This window comes from Mauremys mutica, chromosome 6 (genome assembly GCF_020497125.1).
Source record: "Mauremys mutica isolate MM-2020 ecotype Southern chromosome 6, ASM2049712v1, whole genome shotgun sequence".
In the NCBI taxonomy this organism is placed as follows: domain Eukaryota; kingdom Metazoa; phylum Chordata; order Testudines; family Geoemydidae; genus Mauremys; species Mauremys mutica.
In genome coordinates, this window is record NC_059077.1 from 1850663 (window position 1) to 1873220 (window position 22558).

Sequence of the window (22558 nt, forward strand, 5' to 3'; positions counted from 1 at the left end):
GGAGTGCTGGAACACTGACCAAACTCTGGCCTGCCTCAGTTGGCTTGGAAGCACATGGGATCCAGTTGCTGGGTCTAATCCCAATAGAGACTGGGCCAGGTTGTGACACCTACAAAATAAGAGCTGCTCTGTATGTCCTTCAAACAGCCTACTTGGGGTTACTGCTGGTATTTAACTCAAAGGGACTAGTTTATTCTGACAGTATGTTGGGAGAGTAGCAAAGGTCAGCACAGTTCTCAACCCTCAGACTATTTCCAAGTGCTGATCAAAGGGCTTGAGATGGCGAACGTGAAAGAAAGGGAATGGTTTAATTGTGTAGCTGAAGAATTAGTGGGTGACAGTGATTCCATGTGTCACAAAAATGCCCAAAATAGGGAGATTCACTGGAGAAAATCCATGCTCTACACAAGAGAGCCTGAAAATACGCCATTTATAGGCACTTACCCTATACATGGAGAGGTCGATACGGAGTGAATTGTGCAGCTGGTCCAGCAGTTTAACAAACCTTTCTTTCTGTTGGTCAGAAAAAAAATATAGTAAATAACCTCAGGCTCCATCACAGAAAATTAGATCTAATCAACACTCCCAATAACTAGAGTGCTGGATCACAGAAGAGTGGGAGGAAGCTAAATGCATTTATTCTATTGTGCAAACTTGGAGGGAAGATAATATTTGCTTCAGATCTCTGAATTTACTCCTAAACTTGATGTAACAGTAATTCCAGTCTAACGTTAGAAGGGTCGGGAAAATTCCCCTTCATCACTTAAAGGAGACATATGTACCATTCAAGCAGAGAGAGAATACAAGAGCACAAATAAACTTATTGAAACTGATGTATGAATTCCAGCTTTTGAACTGCATGGTTGCAGGTACATAGTGATCACATTTAAAAGAAAGACTTATTTCCAGACGGGTTCCAATCAGTGATACGAGCCCTAGCTCCCCTAAGTTAGACTTTCCTTTTTGTTTGTTTCTTGCCAAATAAAAAACTGCCAACATTTCATTTCATTTGAAACATTTTCAAAACAAAATGTCAATTCAAAACAAATGTTTGTGTTCGGGGCGGGGGAAGGGGAGCAAAATGATCCACAAAGGTCGACTCGAAATTGGCGATTGTTTTAGTGATTGAAAAATACATCTAAAAAATTGTGTCCAGCTCCAATCTCTACCTTAGTTGGGGCCCAACCTCTGGCTGGGTGCTGGTTCGGCACAGAAGCCATCTCCCCTTCAGTCAGATGTACTCTTTCCCCTAACAGAGCATGGCCTGTCCCAAACCCCATTCGGACAACCTTAAAAAGCCCAATCTCTACTGCATATTACAGGGAAACCAACTGAATGGGAGGGCAGTGGGGACTGGACAGTCCAATCCATGTCTTAATAAATCAGTACAGAGTTCCCCGCACAACAGAGTAGAACCTGAGATACACAAACATCAAGCACAGCAGCTGTTTGGAGACAGATTTTTAAAGAAGCTGCTAATTTAAGTTCTGAAACCATCATCTCTCACGGTATACATTATCTACAGTGTCCCACGCATTTCCACACCGTTTGTACTCTGGTGTTACTGGAGCACAGAAATGCAAGCATCACAATGCATTATACTGATTAGTAGCTAATCATGATACAGGATGAACAAGTCGACATCAATTGTGTTAATTCTTCATACAGAAGAGTCCCATTGCACCGTCCAAGGATATAATGTTCCTTCACCAGAACTAGTGACTCACTTTAACATCAGTGAAAGCCATAAGCAAACCAAGCAAGTAAAACTGTAACAGTAGCATAGCAGGACAGTTAACACTGAAACATACCCCAAAGTTTGAGGCTGCAAAGCGGTCAGAAGCAGACACGTTTGTGGATGCAGTAGTGTGTGCGTAGTAGGCATTGATATTGGCCAGTAAGGTGCTCATCACAGCTGGCACTCCTGGACACATGTACTTGGAGGACAGACATGCAAAGTGCCTGGAATAGCATAAGCAAGGTCAGTTATGGAGAAGACGCAAAGATGCTCTATAGTTTACAAGGTTATTTCTGGCCCTTGGGGAAAAGTAGAGCTAGAGAGTTGATTCTTTCAGCTATTTCCACCCCATTAATATTGGCAACACCCTGCTAAAAGTACCATATCAATGAGGGTTGTAGCTGTAATCCAGAATTTCACCTGCAGGAAGTATGTTGTCTCATTTGCATTTTCTCATATAATTGCTCTCATTAAAGTGTAAGGAAATCTCTTACAGGAAATCTTAAAATTATTCCACCAACATTTGGTCTTGAGGAGTGATTAAAGTAAACAACCAGAGAAAAGCTGGTATAAATAAGGAAAAACAGCACTTTAAAAAGGGCTAATATTATAAGACATGAAAACTTGTTAGAACTTCTGCTACAAATTCCAGAGAGATTCTTTTAAATGTGAAACGGACCATAATCTCTGTGTCCTCCTAAGGCAACACACAGTCATTAGCTTCCCTGCTGCTCACCTTCCAAGTAAATTGACAGGGCTTTACATGAAAATATTTAAGAGTCAATGTTTCAGATAAATAGCTGCCATTGAATTAGTTAGATATGGTGGATACCTTGCTGGTCTACTGGTAGTTCAGGCACTCAGCTACTACTGTATTTAAAAAAAAGAGACAGAGACCATCTCTCTACCTGTGTCTTTCACAGATACGTTTATGGAAGAAAGAATGATCTCAAACTACTTTTATTCTTCTGAAAAACTGAAAAGCCCAATTCCCGGCAGAAAGCTACGATCAGGGTTTGTGAGGGGATGGACTTTTTAGCAGTTCTTAAAGATGTAGCATAACTGGTGAAACCCATAAACAATATATAAGCAGCAAAGAGTCTTGTGGCACCTTATAGACTAACAGACGTTTGGGAGCATGAGCGTTCGTGGGTGAATAACCACTTCGTCGGATGCATGTGTCCACGAAAGCTCATGCTCCCAAACGTCTGTTAGTCTATAAGGTGCCACAAGACTCTGCTGCTTTTACAGATCCAGACTAGCACGGCTACCCCTCTGATACTTAATAAATACTATATGTGAGCAAAGAACATCTGGGCTGGCTAGCACAGCTCTAATTTCAGTAATTCCTTTCCGCTTTGTTTATAATGGTTCAGCTGGCAAAAGATGAAGATATCCGCATGGAGAACTATCTGTGGAATACATTCAGTTCAAGGGCTTCAGGATGCCCCAGAACTGAAACTTCAGCTTCAAAGGTGAGTTTCTTCAAGCTAATCTGCCTCATTCAATATTTCACTGAAGACAAAAAGCAAACGCAATACAATTGGTGGTCTGCAGGAAGAAGCAGAGCTCCTTAGGAACCCAAGTCAGAGCTTAGTGTTTAGGAAAGGCCCCCAGGAAACCAAGTCTAGTGTCAAACAGAGCAAACCAGGTCATCGCCTTTGTCAAATCCCACTACTTACAAACTGATTGTTCTGGTTCTTAACACAGGATTCTTTGATCACCATGAAAGAGCACAGTGTTAAATTTGGGTCACAAATACCCTTCTTCCTCATCCCCACAAGACATTTTTATTTGGGGCTAGGGATGACACATTTTAAATAACTCAGCGGTCAATTAATGGAGGACCCAGGGTCTTACAACACCAATGGTTTACCTCTGGGAATCAAGCTCATGCTTATTTACATCAATAACACTGGATATGGCTGCTCAGACTTGAAATTCAAGGGGCAGGACTATCAGCCTGCTGGGGGTTTACTGAGTCCCTCAATCCTGATCCTTCTTTACCCACAGATTTCTAGCCTTTGAGGAAGCTAATGACTCAGAGCATGACAGCCCTTTCCTACTCAGAATAAACTTAAAGGACAGAAGCCAGCACAGCCAGATGGGAAATCACAGGCCATGCCAGCCATCCTAAAAATATTGAGTAACCAACATATTTAGAACACTTCCCTTTGAGATTAAATAAACTAACTACAGCAAGGGTTCAGTATGAGAAACACAAGGAGAGTAACTTACGTCATAGCCTGGTATATTGTTTCTATACCATAACGCATTGCAAATTCATCCACTATTTCTTGGGCTGTCTCATCAAAATACACCTTCCAGGCATCATCTCCTTTGGCATCAGGGATCTTCACCACCCCACTCCCTTGAATGTCTGTGAGATAGTGGAAGAGGTTCTGAAATGGAAACAAACTAAATTAATCCTGATTTATTGGAAGCCTCTAAGGCTGAGCGCAATGTCACTGGCTTGGAACCATCCTGGAGACAGAACATCTGAAACATCCATCTCCTATTTTTTCTTATTTGCTGATTTTTTGTTTTTGTTTTTTATTTATTTATCTCAATTTTTCTCCTCAGCATCCATGACAGGATTCTCAAATTCATCCCTATAATTTCACCCACCAGAATAAATAACTCGCTCATATTCTGAGTGAATAAAGCTTTAGCTATTCCATCAGTGCTTAAACTTAAGTTAAAGGACAACACAGACAACCTGCCACCAGGAGCAAACCCAAGTGCATGAAGTGGAGCAGACGTTTACCACAAGGGTGTGGCCTGCAACTACAGGTCTTTATCCCCATGGGCCACACCTCAGTATTGAAGGCAAAGAAAACTGCAAGCTGTGGTTTCAAATAATTGTTAAAGGTATGTACAACTTTGGATATGTCCTTAATGTGACTTTGTATAAATCTAAAGAAAAATAAAAATAAAATGGACGGAACTTCACAAGCATATTTGATTCACAAACTGCACGTCTGCCACCCACCTGAATCATACAGATGCAGTTTGCCCACAGTAAAACCACCTGACAGAACAGTGCAAAAAGTGGCTTAATGATTTTTTCAGCTTCCCCATCACATCACGGACCACTCACAATGATCCCTGTGGTCTGAGGTGCTCAGAACGGAAAGCTAGCCAGTCGTGTCACCATGATTCTACAGCTTCCTTGGGGGGAGGGATAGCTCAGTGGTTTCAGCATTAGCCTGCTAAACCCAGGGTTGTGAGTTCAATCCTTGAGGGGGCCACTTAGGGATCTGGGGCAAAAATCAGTATTTGGTCTTGCTAGTGAAGGCATGGGGCTGGACTCAATGACCTTTCAAGGTCCCTTCCAGTTCTAGGAGCTTGGTATATCTCCTATTATATTCTGGCACAACAAACTTCACTATGCAGACACAAGTCTGTGCCCTCCAGTGTTTCAAGCTAATAACAGCCACACCGAGAACAAGCGATGACATTGCCTAAACAAGGTGCAGAACAAAGCCTTCGAAGGTTTAACACTCCACTTTACATTTGTAATTTAATTAGATTGCAAGGTCTTTGGGGGAAAAAGCAGCTCCCTCCTCAGTGGGCCAAATTATGCAACTTTTACTCCGAGGGAATTCCCACTGGCTGCAATGAAAGTTCTCTTGAAGAAAGGACTTCATAAAAGACGCAAGAAAGTATTTTCTTGCTCCAGCGAAATCTCAAACTGCTTAGTCTCCTGAAACTTAAAAGGCTCTGTAGGGGAGATAAAAATGACTTAAAATGGACAAACTGTTTAAACCAATGTAACGGTCCTTTCCCAGGCATTCATTATTTGCCAAACATTGTGATCATTACAATCTTTGGAAAAAGGGATATTTCTAACGATATCCCCACTGACTGGGACTTACAAAAGAATCTGTTACGCATCCTTATTCATTCCAACTTTCAGCCTCATCTAGTTACACTGGAAAGGCTTTCATCCACTGCTGCTGTACAATAATCAACACACTCAGTTCAGCATATATCGCTCAGTGTTCCTCAAAGTCACGCCATATACAGATACATAAGCCTTCAGGACATTCGCCTCCCTCGTGTGTAAATCAAGTGATGACAAATCTCATGATCTAATTAGGAGCCACAGGACTTTTTGCTTTAACCTATGATTTCTCCTGATCTAATTATTTTAGCTGCAAAGGATCTCAGTTTTGTCTGTGATATACAGAATTACTGGATAAAAGGAGGAAAGAAATGATCTTTTAAAAGGAGGAAGGGAATGAATGACCCCGCATATTCAGAAGGGAAAAAAATGCCAAACAATTAGAGAAACAGATTTGCCACTGAACTAAAAAGCAACGATCTGATCGTAACACCTGCTTGCGGCCCATTACAGTTAGCTGACACCTCTTTATCCTTATTCTTCCACCTCCACCGGTACTTGGCCCACTTTTGCCCACCTCAAGAGAGACCCAGGACTGAACAGCCATGGACACTGGATTCTCCTCTATTCCCTAATGGTCCCTAGTAGTAAAGCAGTGGAGCAGTGTGAGGGAAGTTTATACTGTCACTGCCTGCACTCTGCCGGTTCAGTGGGTAAATAGAGAGGCTTCACCCCCAAGAGTGCTACCCTAAAATATTTCAGAAGACAATTAACATAATTTATTAACAACCCAGCCAAGGCGAGATATCCCACCTTGTACATGGGCAAAGCTTTAGTAGCTTTCTTAAAACAAGCAGTGCTAGCCACATCTTAATGTGCTTCAAAGGGCTTCTAGTTACAGCTGGACAGACTATGGTCTTTATAGAAACAGGCTGAGAGAGTTCCTGGGGAGCAGGACACTGGATACATGCAACATTACCAAGCCAGGGGGTTAGGACAGAGAACTAGCCCTATCCACCTTTGGCTTACTTACTTCATGAAGGCAGGTGTACTGAATGTGATACGGAGCCACCTTCTCCTCTCCTTTTATTTCCACATTGATCTGTAAGCGTATAGCACCAGATACAGCAGATTTATCGGTTCTTTTCTCTAGAAAGAAAAATAAGTAGTGAGTTAAAAATATTTTTCTTTGTGCAGGAAATAGCCATCAGGGCAATAGCAACACAATGCGGTAAAAGAAAAACACACGTGGAAGTCCCGGCTGACTTTGAAGTGAAATATGACCCTCCAATATCATATTTTTCGAAGTGTTCGTGTAAATTTGCAGTTACCAAATGAACACAAGTGCCATGACATATTTGTGCTGTTTCACACACAACTGCGTATTTCAGACATGCACAATTCAACACTTAAAAAAAAAGTACAACCCAGTCCTTCAGCTCCACTGGCACAGCACAGTCACTCAACTAACATGCAGGTTATTGAATCAGAAAAGCCAAAGAACATGCTGAAACCCTTCATTTTTGAGGGCGTGTGAATCTGAGAATGAATTTAGTGATCATGAAATTAAGGGACTAAGGGTTAAACTTTCAAAAGCAACTATGTGATTTAGGAGACTACAACCCATCTTCAAAGTTGATTTAGACGTGTAGGCATCAAAGGGCATGTCTACTACATGAGTACTAACTCTGTGGCAAATACAGCGTCCCAACGTGCCACGCACTGCCTGCCTATGGGAACCCTGCAGATTCACACTAACAGGTTCCCTAGGGCAAACTCAGATAACATGATCACAGTTTTCAAGTACATAAAAGGTTGTTACAAGGAGGAGGGAGAAAAATTGTGATTCTTAAGCTCTGAGGATAGGAGAAGCAGCAATGGGCTTAAATTGCAGCAAGGGAGATTTAGGTTGGACAGTAGGAAAAACTTCCTAGCTGTCAGCGTGGTTAAGCACTGGAATAAATTGCCCAGGGAGGTTGTGGAATCTCCATCATTGGGGACTTTTAAGAGCAGGTTGGACAAACACCTGTCAGGGATGGTCTAGATAATACTTGGGCCATGTCTGAACTACCGCTTATGTCAGGAAAACTTACGTTGTTCAGGGGTGTGGGGAAAAAACCCACATCCTTGAGCAACATAAGTTTCACTGGCACACTTGGTAGCGTGCACAGCATTATGTTGGCAGGAGAGATTCTCCCATCAAAATAGCTACCATCGCTTGATGAGGTGTGTGACAACGTGGGAGTTTCTTGTTTCCCTTGTTTCCTATGGGGGATTCGCTTGGGACAAGGGGGTTTTATTATGTTGACGGGAGAGCCCTCTCCGATTGGCACAGAGTGGCTACACAAGCGAATTTACAGTGGCACAGTTGTAAGCTCACTAGTGTAGACATGGCCTTAGCCCTGCCATGAGTGCAGGGGACTGGACTAGAAGACTTCTCGAGGTCCCTTCCAGTCCTACCATTCCACATTGTCATATTAAAGATAAGAACCACTGCGAACTCCTCCTTTTGATGCACGCAAGATATGCATCTACTACTTGCTACTATCCACATTTGGGCAAAGTCTGGGTGCTCCTGGTCAACATACTTACGATGAAAATGTCTTTCAAGAAATTAAGCAAGAAAACATTTAAAAGTCTCATTCTTGTCACCCAAAATGTTTTCTCCCTTAAATTACTTTGCAGCACAACCTCCTTTACCACTACATGAGTTAACAACGCGATGCTGTTGCAAAAAAAGCAAATGCAATTTTGGGTTGCATCAACAGAGGCATAGCATGAAAGTCACAGGAGGTGATAGTACTGCTTCACTCAACACTGATTAGGCCTCAGCTGGAGTACTGTGTGCAATTTTGGTCACCAATTTAGAGAGAGAAAGGATGTAGAGAAACTGGAAAGGATCGAGAGGCAAGTGACAAGGATGATCAGAGGGATGGAATTCAAGCCATACGAGCAAAGGCTGAAAGAACTGGGTATTTTTAGTTTGGAAAAGAGGATATTAAGGGGAGACACGAGATCTGTCTTCAAATACTTGAAAGATCACTATAAAATAAATGGAGAAAAGTTGTTCTCTCTTGCCATAGGGAGCAGGACAAGAGGCAATGGGTTCAAACTACAGCACAGCAGATTTAGATTAAATCTCAGGATACACTTCCTACCTGTAAGAACAATAAACTGCCTCAGGAAGTTGTGGAATCTCCTTCACTGGAGGTTTTTATAAAGAGTCTGTATTGCCATCTGTCTTGGATGGTTTAGACACAACAAATCCTGCATATTGGCAGGGGGTTAGACTAGATGACCCTGGCAGTCCCTCCTAACCCTATGATTCTACAGTAACGACAGGAGTAGTGAACTCATGGAACAAGGAGGAGTTGCCTCTTCAAGCCTTGGAACACAGTGAAATGAACTGTAAGCCACTCCTCTGTCAGCACATCTCAGATGCTGTGGCAGGAAAGGACTAAAAGCTACTAACTACAATTTAGCAGAGCATTAGAAATGTTTGCTGGCAGTCAAGCCTGTCCCAAATTCAAACATATGTCTAGAGCTCTGCAACAGAACGGATGTGTCTAACAGAGCATCTTCCTCTACACAAAATTTGAATGTTCCTCAATTATTGCTGCACAAGAAAAACAGTTAACGATGCTAAAAATAGAGGTGTTAAATACTTCCACCATGTAAGCACATATTGCTCTAGGATGTGAGGACATTATACCCACTGATTGCCATCTTCATCACTTGCATTAACGTGGCCAGGGACCTGCCTGCATCCCTAATCTGGGCTAATCAAAAAAATCAAAAACCAAATTCCCATTACAGATGACTAAAGTGCTGAGGGTTAGAATTATTGAGACTATCCAGTGCTGAGTTTCTTTGCACATTGACAACCAGTGGGACTTTCTGAGAGTGGAATTGAATACACTGTCTTTAAACTACTCTTCTGTCGAATTCACTGAAGGAGCTTTTCATACAGACTTAACAGAACAAACTATTTCATTCCACCTACAGATCTTTTTGGAATGAACCCTCACCTCCCAACCCTGCTCAATTAATTGACCATTAAAATGAGGGACAGTGGGAATCCACGATGTCTGGGTATGGCCATCTTATTTTTGCCAGCCTGGATCTCAGAATTCTTCTCTGCTGGTCCTTTGTACGTTTTCCAACGCTCTGCAAGGGAGCAGCATCTTTAATAGGTTACTAACTCCTCTGGGCTTTACTTAACTTTTCTTGCTATGAGGAGAAACATCCCCCACTAAGATGTCCTCTGTCCTCACATGAGCCTTCAAGATTCCCCACTCTCCTGCTTCTCACTTTTTTTTAAAATATAAACCAAAGTCTTGGTGAAATGTGCTCATCTAACAGCTCTTGAGATTGAAAGCCTGTTTATTCACAATGTAGGTACAGCATAGGCCCTGGCAACTCATACCTCACAGGGAGCACCTCAAAGGATGAGAGAGGAGTTCAGACGCTGGTTTCGCTGAGTAAGCATCCAACAAACAAATTAATTCCAACTGAGGGCCACCTGTGTCTGCTAAGAAGTGGACTGAAATTCAATACTCTATTTCTTATAGGCCAGTGAACAGTTCTCTAATGCTTAAAACTTTCAGTTATCTATCATTTGGGGGCGGATTTGAACTGATGACCCACACGTGAAAGATGCCACATCCCATTCCCCAGTCAATCTGCCATCCCCAAAGCCCTCTTACATAAAGAACTCTCTCCTCCATTCTCAGCCCAGGCAGAACAACCTACATCTCCTACACAGCTGTACAGAATAGTAATCACTGGGCCAACTGGGGAGGCCAGAGGAAAATTTCAGCCTAGTACAGATGTCAAAGTTTGTCCCTGCTCCATCTGCAAACTCAGTTCTTTAAAAGCAGCTTCTCCTTCAGCCACTCTGGAGACACTGCTCCCACCCCTAGAAACACACATTTGGGGCCCTGTGAGAGGCAGCATTAGGATGAAGCCAGTTGGTAATCTTCAAAATTCTTTCCCATCCCCATGCACACATGCAGTCACTGCTCAGTTACAACTCACCCACTTACTGTCGGGGGGTGGGGAGGGGGCGCAGAACCATCACCACCACCTCCTCCTCTTTCCCCCATTTTGTGAATGGCCCCCCCACATCTCCAAAAAAAAAAGTGTGTGTGTGGCCAACGCTACTTAGCAAATTTGTGTCAAATTCACAAATAGTTTCGGGTCAACCAAAACTATATTTTTTAGCAAATCTACTATTCATGGAAAAAATGTCACCCAGCTCTAGTGATTAATAATGCTTGCAAAGAGAAAACTCTGTGCCTTTATGATTCTCCAAAGAGCATGTATTGTCCAACATTTTTCACTGTGAAGACCACCACGTGATGGCCCTTCCCACAACATACCCCCGCACCTCCTCAAAGTCACACGTTCCTTGGAAATTACACTAATGCACACACAAGATTATGAGAGCTCCTAACCCAAACATGCCTAATTTTGTAAGGAAAGTTCCATACATTTGTAAGCAAAACCAAGGATTGTAATCTAAATTAGAGGATTGAAAAGCTACTCACCAAGATTGTACCATACATCCATCTCTCCACTCAATGTGCGGACTTCGATGATGGTCTGACCCAAGAAATCGTCCGACTCACGTTTCAGCCTCTGCTTGACACGAGATTTAATGTCATCATCCTCATCCCAGACGCGCACTTTGATCCGATCCGAGGAGTTATGGCACTCACTGTGAACAAGACAAGCAAGTACAGATGGGTGACCAGTCACTGAATCCAAGGGTCTAGGATGCATGTTTTACAGCATGACTGACCATTCCATGATATTCTTTTAGTGGTATTCATCTGATAGATGTTCATTCACATTGGCAGCTGATGGTGAAGGATGTAAGATGCAAATAAAATTTAAGTACTCAACAGGAATTGTGCGACAGAGTTTTTGAAGGCCTTCTGCTACAATGTAGCCATAAAACTGAGGACTCGGACCACTGTCAGGGACTGCTAGTGGATAGTGCATTCAGCTTAGTGATTTGATTATAGTGCATCAGTCAGAGATTCAAACTTCTGTTAAACAACATAAAGAACTCTCTCCTCCATTCTCCTCTCCTTGCCAAGCAAGACTCAAACGGAGGCCATTAACTTAATTTTGTTTGAGACTTTATTAGTGTCACTAGCAAAGCAACAGTGTACCAATGCACAAAACAATACAGGCAGGGAGATGATTGTGTGTGGGAGGAAGGGATGGGACACAGCCGCTCTAATGAAGTTGGTATTTAAGAGCTACAACGTGCCCCAGGCAGGGAACTAAAGAAATCTCCTTCAAAAAGGCAGCTTCATTCTCAGTTGAATCTTCACATCTGATCTGATGCTGAGAAAAAAAAATCTCAGTTATTCTAAAACCTAAACAAGCAGGTGACCTGCACAACACACTGAGGAAGCGAGAGAACTCAAAAGCTATAGGGACACAGTGAATAGACAGATCTTGTAACAAAAGCCCTGCTCATTTATTGGGCATGTGATATGAGAAAGCAATTTGAATGATCATATACACGCATGACAAGGGTGATTACTCACCATAACCGTTACAAATGTCTGGCCTCACTAGAAAAAAAAAAGGTATCTGAAAATATGGCAATTCCTGCTGGAGGTCTATGTTCTAGCCTTTTCAAACCTACTGCATCTGTTGCTAAGCAACAGGGGGAGAATGAACAAGGAGAGAGATTTGGGTCAAAAGAGATTTGCTAAGCCAAGTCAGTGAAATGTGGCAGCAACCGTGGTGTTTACAAGTTACCTACCAAGAACTCATTTGGCCACCCATTGCCATCTATTGTGTTTTAGGATTCATTAACAGACAGCTAATGCAGAAGAGCTCACTGTGAATTAAATGGCGAAATGCAGAGGCAATTTTAGGTTGTCCTGATTGTTTACTGTTTGAAAACCAACCCATTCCTCAAAGGACTCAAAGTACCATTTAGAATACAGAAAACAGATGTTTCAATCAATATTTCTCTGTTTTTAATTCTTTTCCTCCCACCTGTAAACATGTGCAGATGGTTAAGATGATTTGTTGCAAGGTGTGCTGAAGAGGAGATGCTAAGATTGTTGGTTCTTCCTCTAGCTCTCAAACCTATTTGGGCATGTTGCCACCTCTGTAGGCCCGGCACAATAAGTGGCTATACACTAAAAATTCTTCATAACCAAAACAAATAATATAAGAAACTCTCTCTCAGTGCCCTAGGGGCAGATTTGCAAAGTATTTAGTTGCCCGAAGATGCAGACAGACACGGACAGTGGGATTTTCACAAGCTCCTAAGCAAGTCAGGCCCTTAACTCCCAGTGACAGCATTTTTCAGTGCCTAAGTACTTCAGTTAACCCGGCCCTAGGTCTTGACCCTCTCCTACAGTCTGTCCAAGGTACTGCTTCTTTAGGAAAATACTCAAGCTGATTTGACCTAGTTTGATCCGCACTGGGTGCCTTTTAAACCTGAACATGCACCACATGAGGTACCTGGAACAACGGTGTTCTCTTTCTTGAGGGGACCGTGCAGCACCACAATCACCTCAGAATGTCACATGGGGAGTCTTCAGTGGTACTAACTGGACCTGTACACCTCAAGACTTACTGTCTCTACCATACACACCTTTCCCAGAGGGATGCTACTATATTTGTGGGGATTCTTCCACTTTGTACTTCCTCTCCTGGCTCTGTACCAGAGTGATTCACTCTGTGCTGTTAAACACCTGAACCAAGGGGGCGAGGCGGGGATGGGGTTAAGGCAGAGTAAATCTATAGGATCTGCAGTCTTTGTTACTGTTGAACCAAGACAGCCAGGCTGATGTCAGCCCCACTTTCTACAGAAACGAGAGCTCAGATTCAACTCAAACACGTTTATTGTCTGGGAGATGAAGGACAATGCTGACTTTTAAATTGAAACAACATAAACCCAGTCTTGTGGAGTCTGAACATATATTGTAGTGATATAAAATGTCCCCATAATGCAAGAGGTAGCACCTCTCTAACACTCTCCAGCACTTGCTGCACTTTTTATGTTCCTGTTTTCTCTTTTTTAAATATATTTATATTAGTTGGAGTGTTTTTATTAGTGACCGTTTGTGAAGTTTCACCTCTATTGTCTAGTTTTATTGAATTATTTAAAATAAAGTTTTCAATAAAAATAATGTACAAAAAACAGGGGTAAAAAATTTATTAAAAAAAAGATGAAACTGCTTCCAAAAGGGTGTTTTCAGTGGTGGTCTAAATTAGCTGCTACCACTCAAGAGAGTGATCTTGGCAACACTGTGGATAGTTCTCTGAAAACATCCACTCAATGTGCAGTGACAGTCAAAAAAGCAAACACAATGTTGGGAATCATTAAGAAAGGGATAGATAATAAGACAGAAAATATCATGTTGTCTCTATAGAAATCCATGGTGCTCCCACATCTTGAATACTGTGTGCAGCTGTGGTCACCCCGTCTCAAAAAAGAATATTTGAATTGGAAAAGGGCAACAAAAATTATCAGGGATATGGAACAGCTTCCATATGAGGAGAGATCAGTCAGACTGGGACTTTTTCAAGCTGAAAAGTGACAGCTAAGGGAATATGTTAGAGATCTATAAAATCATGACTGTGTGGAGAAAGTAAATAAGGAAGCGTTAACTCCTTCTCATAACAAAAGAACTAGGGGTCACCAAATGAAATTAATAGGCAGCAGGTTTAAAACAAATGAAAGAAATATTTCTTCACTCAACACACAGTCAACCTGTGAAACGCCTTGCCAGATGATGTTGTGAAGGCCAAGACTATAACAGGGTTCAAAAAGGAACTAGATAAGTTCATGGAGGATAGCTATTAGCAATGGCTATTAGCCAGGATGGACAGGGATGGTGTCCCTAGGCTCTGTTTGCCAGAAGCTGGGAATGGGCGACAGGGGATGGATCACTTGATTACCTGTTTTGTTCATTCCCTCTGGGCATCTGGCATTGGCCACTGTTGGGAGACAGGATACTGGGCTGGATGGACCTTTGGTCTGACCCGGTCTGGCTGTTCTTATGGGAGGGAGGGAAATTGGTGAAACTGTGACTTAATGCATCTTTTTCACAAATAAGAGTTTCCCTTGCTTATGCCATTATCATTTATTTATTATTTTAATTCCTGCAGCGCTCTGAGGGCCCAATTAGACTGAGGACTCCATTGTGCTTAGTATAGTGCAAACACATTGGAAGACACAGTCCCTGCTCTGAAGAGTTTACAGTTAGAGCTGGTCAGGAATTTTTGACAAAATATTCATCAGAAACTGCAATTTCATTGACATCAAAACTGTTTGTGGAGAAGGGTCGGCGTCTATGAATTTCCTCATTCAAACCACATTTTAGAAATTGTCAAAACATCCAGTTTCAACATTTTTTAAATGAAATGTTCCATTTTAGAATTCAAAACAACCTTTAAATTCAAAAATTTAGTTTATTTATATCAGAGGGGTAGCTGTGTTAGTCTGGATCTGTAAAAGCAGCAGAGAGTCCTGTGCCACCTTATAGACTAACAGACGTATTGGTGCATGAGCTTTTGTGGGTGAATACCCACTTTGTTGGATAAATGTAGTGGGTATTCACCCACGAAAGCTTATGCACCAATACGTCTGTTAGTCCATAAAGTGCCACAGGACTCTTTGCTGCTTTTACAGTTTATTTATAGTCTAAAATAGTAAACAAATTAAAAAGGGAGGACAAGGGAAAGAGGAATAGTTACACAGATTTAAAGAGGGCAGCTAAGCACATGGCTAAATGATCTTGAGTCATTTGAAAAATATAAATTACAAGGTAAAATTAAAAGGATAAATATCCAAAATGCCTAGCGAGCATTTATATAAGTATTTGGCACTAGTATTTTCTTTAGGAACCATGGCAGCAGTGGCTGTAGAGGAGAGTTTTGAAGAACAGGGTAATAGTGTTACAGGCCAGTTAAGGGAGAGTTTCCCGCACAAAAGGGATGGCATGGAAGAAAGTGCAAACGTGTTTGTAAGAGAAGTGGATAATGGAGACTGGCATTGCTGGCAGAGTGCAGGAGATAGAGGAGGACATGATAAGACAGAGAAGATAAGCAAGAAAATGGGCTCTTTGAGGAGTTTTTAAATGGATCTGAAGGGAATAAGGTAGTTGTCTGGAAGACCAGGGCAGAGACAGAGACCTGAAGTGATGCAGGATGACGGAGTTGTAGTGATGTAGAGAAACAGAAAGAGTTTGACTTTGAGAGATGTTCTAGGGAGAAAAAAGGAAGTTTTGGATACAGCCTGAATGAGCAGGTTGAGAGAAGGCAGAGTCCAAGCATCCCACTAACAGGTCTGGAGAAGGGAGGATAGTTGTGTTGTCAGCTGTGATGGGGAAAACAGTGAGCCAGTGTTTTTGGTTATGTTCATTTTAAAACGAGAGGCCAGCTAAGCACACGGCGAGACAGACAGGTCGGGGTGGAGAAGCCACTGCATAAGTCATCAGTGTGAAGATGGCAATTATAACTGAGCAGATGAGGTCACCATAAGAAAGGGCACAGCAACGAGAGCAAAAGGAAGAGCCTTGTATAATCCCCACGGATAGTGAGAGCGGGAGGCAGAGAAACAATCAAAAGAGATGGGGAAAGTATGGCTTGAGAGATCGGAGAACCAGGTAGGAGGAGGGTATAGAAGCAGCTGAGAGGTCAAGGATGACAGCCACGGAGTAAAAGCCCTGAGCTCTGGCAATACCTCCTTGACAAATAATTATCCTAAGACAACAAAGAAACCGGTCTTCTGTTCCTACCAGTATTAAACTCATTTGTTTTAGAGGGACAAGTACGACCATTTTGCTGTTACCTATCTCTACAACGCTGATTACACAAACAAATCATGTAGCTCTTCCAAGTGCAAAAGGCAGCAGCAGTGCTCAGAACCACTTCACCTCTAACTACACCTCTACCCCGATATAACACTGCCCTCGGGAGCCAAAAAATCTTACCGCGTTATAGGTGAAACCGTGTTCTATCGAACTTGCTTTGATCCGCTGGAGTGTGCAGCCCCCCCCTTCCCCGGAGTGCTGCTTTACCGCGTTATAGCCAAATTCATGTTATATCAGGGTAGACGTGTACATTATCCCAGCTTCCTCCTAGGCATTGCTGCATGGCATCAGCTCCATTGTTCAAATCCAAATTTCATACGGGTCACGGAGCTGAGAAACTATGGGTATATCCACCCTGTGATTGAAATCCCACCCCTGGCCTGGGCCAGCTGACACGGGCTCACAGGGCTTGGGCCAAGGCTCCATTGAATTGGGGGTGTTGGCATCTGGGATCCTGATGAAGCTCGAGCTCTAGAACCCAATGAGGTGGGAGGGCCCCAGAACAGCCCCTTCGCCCGAGTCAGCTGGCACCGGCCAGCGGCGCGCGTCTGATTGCAGTGTAGACAGAATAGGATTTTCCTTTACTACCAGTTTCAAAGTCTCCGTCGAACTACGACCCAGGCCCCGGGAATGAGGAAGCACAACTGAAAAGGTTCCACGGTCGTCGGGATGTAGCTGAACAGCAGAGGCAGAGCATGCATCAGATGCAATATGCTTGAAAGGGGCAGTGTAAACCCAGAACTCATGGAACTACAGAGATGACTGAAAGGTGCTGAGCATGATAACAGGCTAGGCTGCTGAAAGGACAATTATGGACCCAAACGGAAGCTGTGGGTGACACCACAGTAGTTAGCTATGTAGCAGTGCCATTCCTGAAGCAATAACTGTAATGAAGTGTATTATTTGTGGCTGTGTGTGTCCAAGTATAATACTGATTATCTACTGAAGGGAGGCAATGCAACTATTCTAACCTTCAGACCCTTCTGCAGTGAAGGAATAAACACACTTTGCAAAGTGCCCAGTGACAACGTAATCTGTTCCAGGCAGAATGATTTCACACCTGCCATTCAGGATCAGACCCAGCTGGGCAGCACAAAGCAGTTTCCATGGGAAGATATTTTAAAATGAACAATTTGTATTGTGCCAAGGACAGGAGATGCAGAGCTGTCCTGTTGTACATAGGGCAACTTCCAGGGTCCACATCGATTAGACACTGGGTCCTTTTCCAAACATTAGCAAATGAGGCCAATCAGCATATGCTTTAAACAGGGGTTAAGTAGCCTCTCAGCAAGCACAGGGCTTTGCCTTTCAAAAGGAAATTTTGTTCCTTATCGAACTCTCCTAAACACTATACCTGTTATTTCACTACACAGACGTGGATCCTCTTATCAGACCTTCCAAAAAGAACTGAATAAAAAATACAAACTTTCCTAGAGTGCTTTAAACCATCTTATCGAATCTAACAAAGAATTAGAATCCTGCCTTAAAATCAGACTGGATAGTTCAAACTATCCCATTTATTACTGTATGGCAGTGGCCACAGGTACCAATCAGGATATAGGCTTCCTTGTGACAGGCGCTACGCACATAGAAATAGAGTGCATGCCCCATACATTTGCAATCAAATGTAATTGTACGGAAGGAAGAAATCAATCTCAATTTTTTAAAGGTCTTTAGAGTAATTTCAATAGAAGCTTATTAAAGGTCTGTGCAACTCACTTGGTTTCATTCCTATTAAATTCCTCAGGACTTTCTGTAATGAATGTGGAGGCACTTAGAGCTTTCCAGCAGGCAACAACAAGAATGGCCTTCTAACGGCTCTATCAAATAGCTTACTCACATAGATGTAAATGCACTCTGAGAACTGATCATTAATCTAAATGCTAATCCTGTGGCAATGTAGGCAGGTAATGGTCTCAAATAGTACAGATTCGGGAATACAATAGGGACTCTACACAGTACTGATTTGGGAATGTAGACCCAAAAAGATCTCAAAGTTTTCTTCTTGGAAACATGGTTCTAAACCTGAATTTCCAGGATATGCCACATGTTCTTGTATATACACACCACCTTGCATCACATCAAGGGTTACAAAGGAACCCTAAAATGGCTAAACTTTTTCTGACTTAAACAAATAGACATCTGGGCTTTGTAATAAACCTTCGAAAAGAGCATTTAATTGTGCTTCTGTTGAATGAAGACACCTTTGAGAAGTCAGCCAGCTAGCAATGACTGGATAGGAAAGCTGGAAAGAGTTTATGCAATAAACCAAACAGAAAGCAAAAACCAATGGAAGTAGAACTACCAACCCACTGACATGACCCCTCTGCTGATTTGATTTGTCCCCTTGGGTAGTTTTTCGTCTTTCAGACCATAAATTCTTAAGATAGGAACTGTATCTTGCCTAGTACATTGCAGAAGCTATCACAACCTCTGCAATAACTGGTACAAGCTCCTCTCACTTCGACTATAAGATCTAACAAATACTTTCTTTATTGAAAAAGGATGATTTTTCTCTTGGGCCTGGTCCACACTGGGGGGCAGTGTCGAGGTAAGATACGCAACTTCAGCTACGGGAATACCATAGCTGAAGTCGAAGTATCTTATCCCGACTTACCTCCCGTCCTCACCGCTCGGGATCGACGTCTGCGGCTCCCCCGTCGACTCCGCTACCGCCACTCGCTCCGGTGGAGTTCCGGAGTCGACGGGAGCGCGTTCGGGGATCGATATATCGCATCTAGATGAGACGTGATATATCGATCCCCGCAAAATCGATCGCTACCCGCCGGTTCGGCGGGTAGTCTGGACGTACCCTTGGATAAGCTTCCTTGGGAGAAAAAAGAACAGGAGTACTTGTGGCACCTTAGAGACTAACAAATTTATTTGAGCATAAGCTTTCGTGGGCTACAGCCCACTTCAGAGAGATTTCTCAGTGAAGAACGTTTTTGGTCAAGTTGTGTAGCATATGTTCAACGGCTACAGTCTCCGATTATGAATGCTAGGAAAACTCATCATTTGGAGAGTCATCAGCAGAAAGAATCTATAAGCATCAAGCATAAACAGCATGTCTGCAATTGATCTAAATCTCTCGGAAGAAAGACTGCTGTGTCCTAGACAATTAAACATGGCTCTCCCTTTATCCATGACAAGGTGAGCTGCAAACCCTAGCAACACCTTGAGCCTGGTACAGTTCTTTTTCAGCATCCTTAATCCTCAATATTTTGTCTATTTAAATCCCACTTTCCTCAGCTCCTCTCAACACCTCATCCTTCTTGGTGCTCTGTCTCCTAGCAATACTAAAATGACTGTTTACACTAAGATCAATTTTCATGTTACTGGCTGAATCATGGAGGTTTCCATAAAACTTTTACAGTGGCACAATTAAAACACTGAAATGTATCACATCATATTATCTTTACCACAGTATTTGTTATATTCCCCAAAATTAGACTGGAACATACTTGTAAATACCATGGTAACAACTTTGTACCATAAAATCAAGATTTTAATGGCACCTACACAAACATAGATGGAGGCAGACTTATTGCTATGTTGATTCTAGAGTTATTACAATAATAATGTAAGGTACTTCCTGTTTAGAAGTCAATAGCTTTGCCTTGGGTTCATAATGTAAATTTTTTTTATTTTCATTGTACATGGTAGAGACAGGCTTGGGTTCACAAACTCAGTTTTGAAATACAATTCAAACAAACATATTTCAGTGTGCAGAGAAGAGCCTTGCTGACCTAGAGCGGGAAGGAGTGGGGGAAAGAAAGGCAGGAGAGAGAAAAAGGAGAGGGAGAGACGGATTGATAGCTTGATGGTAAGAAGGAGACAAAGGGGTTTTAGCTAAAAAAAAATTTAGGATCCAGAATCTTCACAGGCCACTTTATTTTCAGAAGCTTCCCCCCCACATTTAATGTTTTTCCATGTAATTAAAATGAGTCTAACTATAACTTGAGGGTGCTTCTTATTACCTCGATAACCATATCTGGGCTCACTGACTCAGCCTTTGGAGCTTATTTGCTATATAAGCAACCGTGCCTCCAGCCTTTATTTTAAATTTAGCCCAAAATAGGTTGATAATCTTGTAAACAGATTATCCCTCAAGTTATCATTATTTTATTTCTACAGCACTTTAGGGGAGCAAGTAGCTTTAAAAATAAGTGGGAAGCTACTCCCAATGAGCTAACAAGCCTGTTCAAACACCACAGCAAGGAGTAACGACGAAAGGAATGGTGAGGCCTTTTCCTTTGGGTGTGTTTTACAGCTACTTTTCTAAAGAATTTCAAAGAGTGTTTATTGAAAAGGAACAGCGTATGTCTTCAAACTATTAAGCATTTTCTTCCCTCTCTGGGGAAGTCTCAACAACAACTTTCTATACAAATATTGCTAAAGGAGTAGATACAGAATCTATGAACAAGAAGTGGCAGCAAAATGGATGCGCACACTTTTGTATAGTACAGTATATATTATATAGACTATGCGACAAGCACACGCTATGTAAAACACAGACATGGCTACTGGAGTGAAGTACCAAGTACTGATACAGGAGAGAAAGGTATGCTTGTGAAGAAATGCAGACAATAGAAATGGATCAGAACAGGGGCAGATATTCAGTGAGCACTTACAAGTGGAATTTCTCCTCCCAAACAGGATTCAGATTCCCAAAAATTGTTTTAGTTCTCTTCTTTGTTTTGCCAACTTGAACTGTCACATATGGATCACTGGATCCAGTTTTGTCCTTGGCCTGCAGACCTTGAGCACAAACCACTGTGGAGAAAATAATAATAAAGTTTTGCTATAAGCTTGCAGTGCTAAAAGATGTGTGCATGAACTGTACGATGGAGCAGCTTACTGCACAGGAATGCTTACCAATGACAGCCTCTCAGTTTAACACTGAGAGTCACAGATTCCAAGGCCAGAAGGGACCATTGTGATCAGCTTGTCCGAACTCCTGTATAACAGACCATATAACTGCCCCAAAATAATTCCTAGAGCAGATCGCTTAGAAAAACATCCAGTCCTGACCTACAAATTGTCAGTGATGGAGACTCCACCACAGCCCTTGGTAAGTTGTTCCAATGGTTATTCTCACTGTCAAAATTTACATCTTATTTCTAGTCTGAATTGCTCTAGCTTCAGCTTACCGGTGATAGTGATTTTAGCTGACCATTTGGAGGTGCCATCCAGCACGCTCTGTTTCACTGTCTTCATTTGCTGAGCATGTGTTAATTTGCTCTCACTAAAAACATCTCTGATCAAGTCAAAGATTTCTGGCTTGTTCCGTTCCCGAATCTTCATGCGATCCTTCATGGCCATGATGATGTTTTGGGTCCGATCCTCTGCTCCATGTTTACAGCTCTTCTCTGCTGCTCCTGTGTACAGTAAGGCATGGAACAGTCACCAAAAGCTTGAAACCAATGAGGAAATCACAGATGTTATGTTACAGAATCATGACGACAGGGATCAAGTTTATTATATTAAAAAAAATCAGTTGCTAAGATATGTTTTGATAATTGGGACTACAAATTTACCCTCATTGGGAGCTCAACTGTGAAAAGTGAATGACAGTCATAGAATGTCACAATAACCCTTATAACAAATAACTGTTGATGGGAAAGGGTGCAAAAGGGATTAGTCCAAACAAGCCGGCCTCCTGGGATGATTCAAGGACTGTGTTAAGATCACTCCTTGTAAACAAGAAGAGTGTGGGAATGGGAAAATCAGCAAACAAACTGGTGTGCTGGATAGTAAGCCTAATTGGTGGACAACATAATGAAGGGACAGGGCTATTTTGCCCATCACTCTCTTTTGAGGTCCTTTCAAAAAAAAAAAAGAGAGAAAGAGAGAGAGAGCGCGAGCACGATCAAGAGGAAAATTGGTGAAACAATCCCAGCAACTCCTGTGACCCCAGGATCTACAGTAACACTCCTGGGCCTTCGCCATCCTAATGCTGAGAGATGTTCTGACCAGACCAGGTCAAAGCGTGGGATCTAGATGGCATTGCCACCTCCATGGGCTCCGACTGAATCCAACCCCCTATCTGGGATGTGAGATGTTGAGTTCTCACCATCCTTACCCCTCCTCCCATGAACTCTTTTCATTCCCCTCCTT

At 42.3% G+C, this 22558-nt stretch overlaps 1 protein-coding gene across 6 annotated transcripts in view; it reads right to left on the reverse strand.

Annotated features, from left to right (window-relative positions):
• UNC13B (unc-13 homolog B) overlaps window positions 1-22558 on the reverse strand; it is a 359613-nt gene that overhangs the window by 89770 nt on the left and 247285 nt on the right. For all 6 annotated transcript variants that reach the window (XM_045020551.1, XM_045020545.1, XM_045020550.1 and 3 more), the window contains 7 exons: window positions 21592-21819; window positions 21073-21214; window positions 11135-11304; window positions 6619-6734; window positions 3977-4140; window positions 1812-1962; window positions 445-513 (listed from right to left, as the gene is read on the reverse strand). In XM_045020551.1, the coding sequence (XP_044876486.1) occupies window positions 445-513; window positions 1812-1962; window positions 3977-4140; window positions 6619-6734; window positions 11135-11304; window positions 21073-21214; window positions 21592-21819 (1040 nt within the window). The remainder of the gene's footprint in view (window positions 1-444; window positions 514-1811; window positions 1963-3976; window positions 4141-6618; window positions 6735-11134; window positions 11305-21072; window positions 21215-21591; window positions 21820-22558) is intronic.